Genomic DNA, 14,693 nt, shown 5'->3' on the forward strand with positions numbered 1-14,693 from the left:
TGAGCTGATCAATTCCCTGTGAGCTGCGTCTCCTTCCTGAGTCTGTTTTATCGTCAGCGAGAAGGAGCAAAGCTACCACAACACACAACTCCGAAAGGCCTCCTTCACACTGTAGCCTTCGTGTTGGGACCCAGCAACACGGCAGCACCATTTTAGAATGTGTCTAAATTAGAGAAAAGACATAGAAACAAGGGTCCTCCGTTGGGAATGCCTCAAGTTCCGATAGGAGCAGACTGTATCTCAGCTCTGGGACAGAGGCAGTGAGCCGCACGCTGATGTAGGTACCTCAGTGCATGGTCTTCTTCATTCTGCCTCATTTTAAAGCAAACCTTAATGAAGGCGCTGGATGTGTCCTGGCGTTTCTCATTCTCTCTCAACAACAAAGCATTATAGATAAGGTGACCATATGTCCCAATACATCCTGGACGGGCTTGGTTTATGCCTGTTTTCCTGGCATAATTATTAACAGTGTTCTTTTACTCTCAAATATACCATGGTTTGAATGGTAGATTGTATGGCAACCATAATTAGAAACATTGCCTTAGACTTTTCTTGTTCCTAAGAGGAGAGAGAAGATCAAGCTAGGAGTACTTTCTCCTTTTGCAGGAAGCTGAGTCACAGAAGCATTACATGATTTGTCCACAGTCTATTTAATTTATCTTAACAAAATGGTTAATTATTATTTTTTTAAAAACTTATTTATTTATTTGGGAGAAAGAGAGAGTGAGAGAGAGAGAGCGAGCGAGAGCAAGTGAGCACGGGGGAAGGGGCAGAGGGAGAGGGAGAGAAGCAGACTCCACTAAGCACAGAGTGAGCCCGATGCCAGGGTCAATGCCGTGACCCCAAGATCTTGACCTCAGCCAAAATCAAGAGTCGGATGCTCAACTGACTGAGCCACCCAGGTGCCCCTGGTTACTTGTTTTTTAAGAAAGAAAATAGAAAATGAAAATCTCTAAAAAGCTTATATGCATAAAGTCGTCAGGGCTGCTAAACTTTGCTGTTTAGGAGAATTTACTCTCAAACGAGTTACTACGGGAAGATCCACACAAAAGACTGTGGTGTTTCAAATCTACCACGATTTTATGTTCTTCAGAAACATAGGTTGCTTCTGGAACATAGAAGGTGATTTGCTGAATATGAGATCTATTAAAAATGAAAGGCTCGGTATTTTCATAGCATTAGAAAGTCAACACCAATGGTAATAAAGTTGAACCAAGAGGTTCGAACCTTGATTTTTCTTAATTCTGGGAGTTTAGGACCTTTCTCGTTCCTTCCATTAACATTGCTAATACACGATATATGGAGAAGTAACTGCACAAAACAGAGTCCCATCTGTTGTCAAATGGCTATATAATACGAAATCCTTCTTTGTTCGTGAATAAAAATTCTTGTTTTGAGTTAAACTAAGAATTCAGAAGCATTAGCCACTTGGTACAGTAATTTTCTTCTTTCTCTCCTTTTTAGAAATGTTTAAGATGAGAGAATAAAGTAATATAATTAAAGATTAATTAAATCTTTTCGTTTCACCATAAATGAAAGATTCAGCAATCAAGAGAAGCAGAAATATCTTTGTTAGATTATCCTTAGAAAATATAAAATATATACAATTAATATTGTTTCTGTTAGTGTTAACTTTCCCAACGGCATGAAAATACAAAAATCTTTAGATTTTAATGGATTTCATATTTGTCAGGTCACATTCTGCCTGAGACAATGCTATATGGTTTTTAGGACATCTCTGTACAGAGTAGTCTACATAGATTTTAGTCTTATGATTTTGCAGAAATATTTTCTTGTGACTATGGAAATAGAAAAAGTAGTATATGACAAGTAAGTAATCTCAGAAAGATAAGGATGATAAAAAGGGGCAGAAGGTCATTTGGTATTGATAGATTCTTATTTTCCTTTAGTTCCCATTGAATAAAAACTAAGAACTAGCTTTTTACTTTAAGTGACACTTCCAATGACATGTTAGCCTCTATCATTCAATGCAGTATATTGGATTAGAGAGGGTCACAAACCTTAAACATAATGATATGTGAGATACACTGTCAAATTGTTTGGATTATCTAAGTTTCTGGAAGAATTCATTTGAGAATAATGTCTCTTTTTATTTGAACAAGGTTGTTGTTTTGGTTCTTGTTTTGTTTTCTGGTTTTGGTTTCTCATTTTATTAGTCTTGTTTCAGAAGGGATTTAAAACAGCAGTTTGGATTCACGTATTCATGACATCAGGTGTCAATTCCATTATTCGACGACCTTTTATTGAATCTTCTGTGTTTACTTTGCTAGGCATTTTAGGAGTTATAAATATGCCCGAGCTGGTACAAGCTATTCAGTGCTCAAAATCGGACTATACATGCAACACAAATAACTACTAGTTATTTACAGAGAACATATGGAACTTACCTACTGCTTTGATAATGAAGGTGCAAAGTGCAATGAAAGATTAAAGGAAGCGAAAATTAATTACAAAGGCTACTAGTTCTAAAATCCCAAGTAACATCTCTAATTCAAAGTAACAGCCTGTCATAGATGGCTATGAGCTCAGGTGCTCTTTTCTGCTGCCATGAGGATTTCTGAAGTCAGGTTTTTACCCAAGCTTTCTTTTATCAGCTTTCAAGCTGACATCCAGCTTTCTTTTACCCAGGCAGATTTATCAGCTCGCTCAGGTGGGTTACCTGAATATATCTTCTCCTTTGCCACAACATGTAATTTAAGCACGGTGCTCAAGAATATGGTTTCTGCAGACAGACAGACAGATTAGGTCCTAATCCCAGCTCTGCCCCTTATTGTCTGCGTGGCTTTCTATAGTTTCTAGACTTTTTCAGACCCTGATTGCCTCATACATAAAACAGGAATAAGTAATATCTCCACATTGTCGTGAGAGTTGATCAAATCACCTAAAACATATAAGTAATCAATAAATGGTGGCTATTTTATTTCTTAGTTTTTGAACGACAAATATCAATTGCAAGATTTGTAAGAATGAAAATTAAGAGTTTCAGAATAATAAGGATGCTTCTTGTGGTTTCTGGGGTACAAAGGAATTTCTTAGGGATTTTGAACTGTTGAGATAAAAAGGCTTAGTGACAAAAACAACAAAACAAACATGGGATGGTGTATCAAGTACTTTTGAAAGCAGTTTTGGCAACAAAAATTTGGGACAGTGTGTGCTGGAGAAAGCTCTCGATTGCTCTGCAGAGCAGATTGTGCACATCTCATTCCAATTCCCAGTTTAACCACCTTTCTTTAGGAGCTTGAAATAGAACACGGTGGGAGAAAATTGGCAAATGCTACAAATCAGGGCCTCCCTGTCTCTATCCGTGGTTAAAACATCTGCCAGCACATCACCGACTCGGATAACTAGTTCTGAGCAAATGTGTCTCTGCAACTGGCTTTTAGCTGTGGCTTTAGCGGTGGCTACCATGCTGGCTGCGCATTAGAATCACCCGCAGAGCGTAAAAGACAAACAAATCTCGATAATTCAGGCACCATTGCCCAGAGAGTCAAGCGACCTGGGAAAAGATCCAGGCCTAGTTATTATTATCTTTTTAAAAGTAGGTCAGTGGTTCTTAAACTTTAATGAGCCTCAGAAGCCTCTGGAGGGCTTGGTTGAAACCCAGATTTTGCCCTCCCTGCCCCCACCCCCAGTTTCCCATTCAAGTCTGCAATGGGACCTGAGAATCTGCATTTCTATCAAGCTCCCAGGTGGTGCCCTCAGTGTGACTAGAAAGGCTCTAGGTGGTTTTTGCATGCATGTGGGAGTGAGAACCACTGCTGTAAAGAAACACTTGTCCCCAAAACAGAGGCTTTCCCAGTACATGCTGATTTTTGTCTGACATTTTCCTCACTTTAAATGTTAATTATTGTGTTTTCCTGGGTGTGGAGGGGTGTGTGTATGGGCTGGGGTGGAATGATAAAGGGTTGTAGCCCAGACTTTTCAACTTTAGACCAGTAGTTTCCAAATTGGCTGAATATTAAAATAATCTGTGGAAGGATTCTGATTCAGTGGGGATGGAAGGCATAAATATTTTTTTAAAAGTTCTACATTTTATTCGAGAGTGTAGCCAGGATGAAGAATCACTGCTCTAGACAGGCTGAATTCAAGTTGAAAATCTCAAAGTCTGAATTATCTAGGCTTTGATGATACAATGTTTAACAATGACAGTTTCTCTTTCCGTTGCAGTTTTAGGATCTGTAAGAATTATGTCTATTTTCTGTATGAGTGGCAAACTGAAGGAGCAAGCAGAAAATTATATCCTCAAGGTTACTCAGAGAGTCAATATATTCTAATGCAAAACCTAAAAGATTAAAACCAATGAGGTCAAAACCAGTAAGAAAAGGCTGTAGACATATGGGTTCACAAAGGATTGGGTGCATATCTGTACGCACGCGTGAGTGCGTGCACACGTACGTATATATTCACACCTCTACCAATACGAACTTATATACACACACTTAACAGAAAACTTAAGGAAGGCAAAAACGATTAAAGAATTATATAGTGCTGAGGACTGGATTTGTAGAGGACGTCACTACCTAATTTAATAGCAAGAATTATTATATTAATTGAAAGTCTGATGTGGCAGATACTGCTGGTCGATTACTTACTTCTTCCCTTTGTTAAAGAACTTGATTTTACTCATGGAGGCAACATATGCAGCCAAAGACTACTCTTCCTAGTCTCCTTTGCAGCTACTGTACCGTGTGACTAAGTTCCGGCTGATGAGATACAAGCACAAGATTTTGGGTAAGACCTAAGAAGGCTCTTTAAAAAGAGTCTGACATCGGGCCTTCCACCCAGTTGCCTGTCCTGCAGCTTGAAATCAGACGTGGTGACTAGATCACCATCAGCCATCCTGGACCATGAGGGGACCTGGAGAAGAAGCCAGTGGTGAAGGTGGCAGAGCAGAAAGACAGGAGCCTGGGTTGTCAATGACTATGGAGCCACTCTAACAGCCCCAGACTGGCCATCTAATTCCTTCAAGAGAAAAACCCTCATGTGTTTAGCCCACCATTTGTTTGGGTTTTCTGCAACATGAAGCTAAACCGAATCCTAACTGATGTACCTAGTAGCCCCTGAACAGTCCCTGGGTAAGAGGAGACTCTATAAAGAAGGCAGTTCCCAAAGAAATTGTTTTTGATTATCTGTTCCCAAAACTCCCTTTTCTGAGAAATTCTCCCACCCCCTACTCCACTGTCCTTCATAGTTCCGATTTGATCCATTTGACTGTTCTTTCCTCCAAACATAAATCCTCTGCACCTGACCAGGCTGGACAGGGCTGTCTAGAGGGTAGGGTGACACCACATCAGGCCCCAAGGTGAGTCTGAAAATTCTGACTCCTCATTCTTTCATCCCCATTATTTTATACGAAACCTACTGTGGTTACGTATAGCATATCTAGCTGATATTTGGAATTCAGCTGCTATGAACGATTTAATTAGCAGTGGAACATGACACAAGTCGTAGAATGGGACATGTCATCATGGGCCAGATGTGAGGTGATGAGTCTTCAAAGAGGAAAGAGTGAAGAGGATATGCAAAGAAGAAACAAGGAGGTGTTCCAGACAGAGAGAGAGTGGTGGACAGAGCCTTGGGGTATCCAGGCAAGACCTGGCTGCCTTTGGGTTCCCATTTCTGCCTATTTCCTTATAGTAATGCCTTCCCTCTTTTTTACTTTAGTGAATTCCTATTTCCTGTGACCAGCAGAACTTTTAGGGGACAGAGACATTTTTGGACATGGTTTTCCAAGAAGCATGTTTCATAACATTTAATTTTATGCCCCAGGATTTTGCCTTATGTGATCGTGAGAAGAATATAAAACTAAACGACATGTCCTGCTTCCAATGAACATCTTGTGTTCTGCACTGAGAAGCACATGACGGGAGCACTGTTACTATAGATTTTAACGTTGACCTCTAAAGGTTTCTGTAATTATAAATATAATTTTTATAATTTTGACGTGTGGCTCAAACAGAACATCGTAGTAGTATCATGGTCTGTGTTTGCTTTATGATGGATGAACATTAAACATTGCAAAATGGCTCTGACAGAGGCTGTCTAGAGGGTAGGGTGACACCACATCAGGCCCCAAGGTGAGTCTGAAAATTCTGACTCCTCATTCTTTCATCCCCATTCTTTTATACGAAACCTACTGTGGTTACGTATAGAATATCTAGCCATAGCAAGGAACAGTTGAAAACGTACTAAATATCTCTTCCATAATGACTACAAAAGCTTTAGTTGAAGCAGAAATGGGAAACATGAGGATGAAATTACAGACTCTAAGGATTATTAGATGCAAGAAGGGGTTTTATAAGAATAGTGTAGAAGTGCTTCAGCCGCAGACTCTAATGTTAGACAAACATCTTTATCAGCTAGTTTAGGGGTCACATTAGGTATAACATTTTTCAGAGGTAGAATATTTAACAGTAAGGATAGTAGTGACAGTACAATAACGTTGATGGAAGGATTTATGGTTTGCCAAGCATTTAAGTTGTATCTTATCATTCTGTAATTCCCTTTTTCAGCCCCATTTTTTTTTTTTTTAAAGTAGCCTGCCCGCCCAGCATGGAGCTCATTGCAGGGCTTGAATTCATGACTCTGAGATCAAGACCTGGACGCTTAACCAACTGAGCCACCCAGGTGTCCCATTCAGCCCCATTATTTTTAAGGGCAGATTCAGAGAAGCTCACAGGCACCCTTGGTCATCCATTCTAATTTTTACTTACAGTTTGGGTTTGGCCAGAACTGGAGGGGGTTCTTTGATGGGCGAAGAAGGCTCAGGGATTTTTGCTGCCTGTCCATTGAATCTCTCCGGGAAAGAATCAGGCCTGGTCTGGTTGGTGGTCACCACGCCAGTCTCAGAAGATGCTTCACTTCCTTTGTCATCCTCAGGCAGGTTGAAGTGCACACGCAGCCCAATCCTTGAGCTGGACCGGGGCTCATTGTGGTTCACCAGAACGCCTTCGAGTTTGGGTTTAGGGGGTTGTTCCACAGAAGGGGGCTCTGGGTTGGGTGGGGATGCCTGTTGCTCAATAACAGCCAGGTTGGTGGTGGAATTGGCTGAGTGAAGAGACCCATTATTTCTGAGGTCTTCATTTCCTACAAGAACAATAATAGGACCTGAGCTGTTAGCCTTACTCAATAAAACTGAGATAGGATTGTAACTGTGAGCGGGGGCATGTATCCAAACCAGATGAGTACGTTAATGGGAGAATGCTTGTCAAAAACAGTGACCATAATCTGGGGCATTAAAGAATGGTGAGGATACAGAAAAAAAACCAAAACGAAACAAAAACTAAACTAAAAATCTAAGTACTGTTTTAGAAAGAATACTAGAAGTTTATGAAAGACCAAGGAGATGTTTTCTTAGGGAATATAAGAGATAACAGCAGGATAATAGTTGGTGGTGGTGGTCATAAATGCAATAAAAAATTGAAAATTGAATATTGTTCCATAGTCTAGACTGTTCTGACTTTCAGGAGCCCTTACCTCTTACATCGAGCTGTGCAATGCTTGACACTGTGCCGTATTTGTTGCTTGCGGTACACGTGAAGCATCCAGAGTCTTCTGCAAACACCTCAGCAATGACCAAAGTACAAATCTCCTCTAAACAGCAGTAAAACAAAACAGTTATAGACTTAATTGTGGAAATGGAATTACAAAATTTACTGATATCAGATGATGATTCTACAAAAGTCAATCTAAGAAGTTGATTCTACTAATTGTTTGAAAATAATTAGTCCAAACAATTATTTGATAGGATTTACTGATGAACAGGCTTAATGAATCAAAGGATGTAGAACAAAAAACCCTACATAGACCACTGGCAAGAGGGTCTTATGATAATATAATATCTTAATATACTGTGAATTCCCAGACTATTTTCTGTTTTTATGTTATCAGTCCAGATGACAAAAATAGAACCGAGAAACAGTAAACTTACAAATCACAAAAACAAGTTAGGAGTTAAAGCAAAAAGAGATTTTGTGTGACATAAAAGGATTAATAAAACATTTTAAAATCTAGGTCTCCCATTATGTCTGTGGGGAACTTTTGCACTGAGGTAATTTTAAATGAAGGCCACCATTTAAAACTGGGCAAGAAATATTTTGCTGAGCTTGTAGTAATTAGCTGATAGAGTAATTTGAAATTCCAGGTGAAAGAAGAGTGAAATGCATCTTTTCCTTTGCAATGCTACGGTAATTCTTACGGATTACTTCAGTACACAGCATGAACCCCCTTTGAATAACTACCAAAATGATTTCCAGATTGAACCACATGATTGTAACCTAAAGTTATTATAGTTAGATGTTCTTCGACGTGAAGAGAAGTATAGGACAGTAGCATAAACAGTCAATTATCACTCAGTGGACCTGACACTAAAAACAAAATTAACAAAAGCATAGTTGTGTTAGGAGGGACTTGGCATCTCACTGTTTCATGATAACTGAATTGAATTCGCTGGCCGGCCTCTAGGAAAACTGGACAGGAGGCCACGGCAGACAGCATTGAGTACCTGTTCCATAGCTCGTCATCCTCCTTCCTCCTTCCTAACAGAATTCTGGCTTTGTCCACCCTCCTTGGAGCGGTCATGTGCTTCAAGGCAACTTGGCCTCTCCCAGTCTCAGGTGGTGAACCATGACTGGTCATACTAAGCTCTATTCTTGCTAAGTCATGGCATGTGCCACACAATTCCAGTCAATGAAATAGGAGGGAAAGTCTCTTGGGGAGTTTATGAGAAAGTTTTCCTTGCTCTTCAAAGAAAACAAAAGAAAGTTTTGTTCCCTAATTTTGCCTCTGCAGTGTTGTCTGCATGCAATACTCAGAACTGTGGCAGCCGTCTGGGGAGATGAGTAAAACAAGACTAAGCCTGAAGACGGTGAAATGGGAACTGGGAAGAAGGGTTGGCCCCCAATGATCTTGAAGATGCGAAATCACCCAATATCACGACATTTCTCAGGGCATCTTGCTATGTGAGAAAATGCATTTTTCTTAATGCTTACACCACTTTTAGTTAGGTCTTCTTCACTTGCTGCCAAGAATCCTAAATGACGGAAAGGCAAAGTTTGGTTTTGGTGCCTCTCTGTACTTTTTCCAAGCCCTTGGACTATGCTTCTTTCTCCCTGTTCCCCTTCCCAAACATTTCTACTCTCAGCCTTCAACAACCACTTTCAGAAAATGATCTGATCAATTTATTCACACTACACTGTACCTACCTGATAAAATAAAGTATTCTGCCTCTAAAGGGTATTCTCTGGCTATGAAATTTTAGATCACGGAGCCGGGAAAAGCAGCAATTGTTTTGGGAAGGGACCCCTTTTGGGTGACTCTGAAATGATTTTGTGTATGAAATTGCCTAGTGGAAAAGCCTGCTCTGGACAAAAGTGTCAGAACCTGAGATATTTTCAAGGGGGAAAAGTACCACTGCACTACAAGCAATGCAAGGGTAAGGCTGCTCTGGTCTTTACTTATGTATCCCCAAAGCCCTAGGGTGGTAAGGCTGTGCCATATGGATCTTCCATGTCTACTTCTGGAATGCCTTTCCATTCAGTTTTCAGAAGAGAGAATTATAATAATGAAATCCCAAACCATCATTCTTACCCAGGGGTATAAATACAATAGAATTTTCTAGGGTGATCACAGAGAAGACTAACAGATGTTTACACTGTGGTTTGTGAGTAACTTGCATTTTCTAGAGGTAAGAGCTTCACCTTTACCATCACTCCCATGTCATCTTGATATCTTCCCAACCAAATCTAATAACACCATGGACGTTTTATTGACTCTGCAAATTTCAAGATCTGGTGGATAAGTTTTGAGACATATAAGCTGTGGAATTGGAATTGATCTAGCATCATGGAAATTGCTCTATCCAGTTTGGGGGGCCAAAAGAAAGAGGGAAAATATTCCTAAGAAACATCTGTTAAAAACCAGGAACTAACTACATTCATATTCAGTATCCGATATAAATTCCAAATTTGCATGTGCTCTCCTTCTTTCCTTCTCTTACAATAGATAGAGTGGGTTGAAATCCTGTTTCTAAAACCTTATTTTTCATTTTTTTCTTGACACCAGTGTAACATCAATGTTTTATTATTTATATAATATACATAAAACCACTGATTTATGTATATATATTTATTTATCTGTAAAATCACTGAAGCTAACATGCTGACATGCTAACAAATTAAAGTTAAAATGATACTTACCTGGTTCTGCCATGGATCGAGGTTCTAAAAGAAAAAAAAAATTAAAAGATTCTAAGCATTTCTTTTACCGAGAGGCTATATTTTCATCAGAAACTTCCTATAGAATTTCAGTCTCTTGTATATTCATGAGTGATTTGATGAGGTTAACCTGTAAGTGTGGAAGTAAAGCACCAATGACCTCTACAGGGACAGGACAGTTGTCACAGAAGGGCAGCAAGAGAGCTGCTAACCAGATGTCGCCATATCTTGGGACACACCTGGATTCCACTTGGGACACATAAAGCCTTAGGTGAGGAAACGTGACTGAGTTAGGGTTTCAGGTACCCATTTTACTGGTACCCATTCAGTTTTACCTGAAACAAAGTCTGTGAACACTGACAGCTCATTCTTGGCTAGGGTTCTCACATCCTAAAGAAAAGTAGACTATACCTCCTGCTATAAGGTTTCTAGATCTGATTAATTTATTCACACTACACTGTACCTGCCTGATAAAGTATCCTGTCTCCAAAGGATATTTGCATATACAAGATGGAGGAAGAACTCTCTGGCTAGGAAAACATTTCCTAGCCAGAGAGCCTCCGGAGAGATAACAGCCTCAGGATAGATAACAAGAGAACAGGTTCTTTATCTTAAAATTCTTTGACATTCATGAAAGTGCCTGCGTGGTACTGAATATAGAATACAGGTGTTCAATCGCAGGCATTCAGTAAGAGTTGTGGAACTTAGTTACAACCTTCAACACCGATAGAACTATTAATGTTTTTTTTCTCAAGTTTAAATAGTATTCAGATTATATTATTGTTGCTGCTACTGTTGTTAAAACCTGATAGCAGTTTGACTCATATCAGTGATAAGCAGAGACAAATTAACAAAAAAGCAAATAAATTCCAACGACCGAAATGGGTCAAGGTGAAGGCAGTACATGATAAGAAAAAGAAGAATTGACCACTTGAATGTATAAATAATTCTTATAGTAAAAAAGAACAAAACTTCAATATGTAAATGAGCAAAGGATATGAACAAGTAATTTAATAATAAAGAAATACAAAGACTCAATAAACATGAAAAAAAGTTTCACCCTACATTTACTTAGTAAAGTACAGATTAAAACAGATGTTCCCATTTTGGACCTATAAAATTAGTGAAAATTTGAAAAATGTTTAATACCCATTATTAGCGAAGGTATGAGACAAACGGCATTCCCATATATTGTTGGTTGTAGTAGAATATAGCTAGGACAACACGGTCCCGGTTCATTTGGGATAGACCTGTTTTATTCCTGGGATCTCTGTGTAATTATTGTTATTTTTTTTAAAGGTTATTTATTTATTTATTTATTTATTTATTTATTTATTTATTTGACACAGAGAGAGAGACAGCCAGCGAGAGAGGGAACACAAGCAGGGGAGTGGGAGAGGAAGAAGCAGGCTCCCAGCAGAGCAGGGAGCCCGATGCGGGGCTGGATCCCAGCACCCTGGGATCAGGCCCTGGGCCGAAGGCAGATGCTTAATGACTGAGCCACCCAGGTGCCCCTCTGTGTAATTATTAATAGCAGTCTCTTTCATTCCCAAAGTGTCCCAGATTGGATAATCAATTACGTGATTATCCTCAACTTAGTTCAACCTTTTGGAATGGCATTTTGGCAATATATATTGAAAGCCTAAAACTGGGTGAATTTATAGTAGCAATTCTAGTACTTTTTATTCTTTTTTTTAATTTAAGATTTTATTTTTAAATAATCTCTACACTCAATGTGGGGCTTCAACCCACAACCCCGAGATCAAGAGTCACATACGCTACTGACTAAGCCAGCCAGGCACCCCCAATACTCTTTATTCTATAGATATTCACAAATGATTTTTCTTTTATATGCATTGAAGCAGTTTACAAAAGAATTTGTGAACAATCTAAATGTTCAACAGGAGATTAAATAAATATAAAATTGATTATATTGATTTGTTTTTAAAGTATATTTATTAACGTGAAAAGATGTTCACGATACGTTGAGTGAAAAAATCAATTTACAAAAAAGCTTATGATTTATTTTTATTTTTGAAAAACATATGCATGGAGAAATTTTTGGAGAATAGACAACACGGTATTAATAGGATTTAGTTTGGAGGATTATGATTGCAAGTAATTTTTCTTTTATTCTTTTAATTGTATTTTTAATTAGTTGTTAAAAGTTATAGAAATAAATGAATACAATATATTTATAAAAATTAATTATCAGAAAAATAATTTTAAAGTATTCACTTACTTTTCTGTAAAATTCTAAAATCTGGAGAATCTTCTATCAAGGTCCCTTCTCTATACCACTCAACTTTAGGAGATGGAGCTCCTTTTACTCTGCATTCAAAGACAACCAGCTGACCTTCAGAGGCTGATAAATTTTGTAACATCTGTAATGAGAATATTGTTAGAGCCAAAAAGTGTACATTTTTGGAATCTAGTTCCAGTGTTGAATTTTCGAAAAAGATACTATAGCCTTCATATTTGGATTTTCCTCAAATCTTCTACATCTCCAGCAGTTTCAATTCTGTGGATATTCATTTAGTCTATTTTTGAAGATGGAATCATCTGAACCCATATGAAGCTTTTCCCTCACTAGCCTCTTCCTTTTCCTCTCCGTTTCAGTGCCAGATCATTTTATTAAATATTAGGTGACACATTTTGAGGGTTTGGAAAAAGACTTTTGGTAAAGCACCTCTGTTCTTAAATGCCCAACTGGTTTTGGTTTCCAGAAATAATAACAATTTAAGAAATCTGCAGGAGTTTCTACTAGGTGTAGTCAACATGGGAGCAATGGATTTCTCCACACAAGAATGTCACCGTTCACGAGGTGGAACGTCTCTGTGGTTCAAGTAACTGACGCCATTTTCCTGCCTTTGTCTTGTTTACATACTGTAGTCCTGGAAATTGACTTTTGTTTTGTTATCTTGTTTTCCTTCTGTATTCTTTACAGTATAGCTTCAATGATCTGTTGACGGATATAAACAATGACAATCTCTATAAAATCATAGCCATAAGTGGAGTCTGATGTCATGGTAAAATATGTCGTAACTTTGTGAAGGTCTTGTTAAATGCTTTTCCACACATCCATGAAAAAAAAGGTTTATAAAACCACTTTGTTTTTGTTTGTTTGTTAAAAGTAGGTTCACCCAGCACAGACCCCAATGTGGGGCTTGAACTAATGGCTCTGAGCTCAAGACCTGAGATCAAGATCTGAGATGAGATCAAGACTCAGAGGCTTAACCAACTGAGCCACCCAGACACCCCTACAAAACCACTTTGAACTGTATCATATCAATATATTCTATAATAGACGCTACGGGAGAATGGCACTCACAGTTTCCATTCACAGCCAGTCTTTCACTCATGATTTGTGAGCTTAAAGTCACACATTCTTTTGTGTAGTTGGTTCTTCATTTGATTTGAGAGAGAGAGAGGGAGGGAAAGACAGAGACAGAGTCCTAGTAAGGGGAGGAGAGAGGGAAGGAGAGGGAGAGAGAGAATTTCTCAAGCAGACTCCAAGACAGCTCGGAGCCTGAGGCAGGGCTCGAACCCAGGACCCTGAGGGCATGACCTGAGCCTAAACCAAGAGTCCAGTGTTGAACCGACTGAGCTGCCCAGGTGCCCCTGCTACTTCATTTGATTATGAAATTCTTCTTTGGCTTGTGTGTGAACATATTATTGTGGGGTTTTTTCATATTATTGTTTTTAATGTTTTAATTAAACATTGGAAAGATTATGATTAACTTCCTCCACAAGCTCTATTAGTAACAAATGCTGCAAGGCTTACTATTATTACTATTTGGGGATCTGCATCAAGGAAATATAGGCTCCTCCATCAGAGAAAGGGAAAGCCGATATTTAGTTACTTTTTTGCTTTTGTCATTCACTCTTATAAATATCCTGTGATTATTTATAGCTATTTTATGAGCAATTTATGATATTTTGTGCATGGCATGGCCCTATCATATTTATGACATTTGTCTAAGGAATATAAGGGTGGGGATAACCACACAGCTTTAGCTATATAGTAGATGACTTTTACCTCAGAGGTATGTAAGTCGATATCGGGAAAGCCAGGGGGCGCTGTAGCTCAACATTAGTGTTCTGTTCTTTTTGCACTCCCCGATTTGTTTGCTGAAGTAATTCAAGATGAGATTTGTATAGAGGGGACTCTGAATTAATAAGAAACTATCTGATAAACAACAACAATAACAACAACCAAAAAAACAAACAAACAAACAAACCCCAAACACCTTCTTCTTCTTTACCCCAAACAACAACTTCTAGTGACAAGAAAGGAATGTTCTCAGTAAGCCGGGAACATCAAGGAGTCTTGGGTGCTCCTGGCAAGCTGGTGGATATGGCTTCCACCCCGACATCTGATCAAATTCCCCGCAGCTTTGAGGCCTAATGAAAATTTTAATGGCAGTCAGACATCTCCCTGGGATTCATACAAAATAG

At 38.8% G+C, this 14,693-nt stretch overlaps 1 protein-coding gene across 8 annotated transcripts in view; it reads right to left on the reverse strand.

The window, feature by feature from the left end:
- Window positions 1-14,693, reverse strand: part of MYPN (myopalladin) — a 109,393-nt gene that overhangs the window by 34,251 nt on the left and 60,449 nt on the right. For all 8 annotated transcript variants that reach the window (XR_007189975.1, XR_007189974.2, XR_006410098.2 and 5 more), the window contains 4 exons: window positions 12,478-12,619; window positions 10,218-10,241; window positions 7,498-7,614; window positions 6,735-7,107 (listed from right to left, as the gene is read on the reverse strand). Coding sequence is in view for 5 of the 8 variants with exons in the window: in XM_044386117.3 (XP_044242052.1) it covers window positions 6,735-7,107; window positions 7,498-7,614; window positions 10,218-10,241; window positions 12,478-12,619 (656 nt within the window). In the remaining 3 variants the exon portion in view is untranslated. The remainder of the gene's footprint in view (window positions 1-6,734; window positions 7,108-7,497; window positions 7,615-10,217; window positions 10,242-12,477; window positions 12,620-14,693) is intronic.

Source organism: Ursus arctos, unplaced genomic scaffold (genome assembly GCF_023065955.2).
Source record: "Ursus arctos isolate Adak ecotype North America unplaced genomic scaffold, UrsArc2.0 scaffold_7, whole genome shotgun sequence".
Classification (NCBI taxonomy): Eukaryota; Metazoa; Chordata; class Mammalia; order Carnivora; family Ursidae; genus Ursus; species Ursus arctos.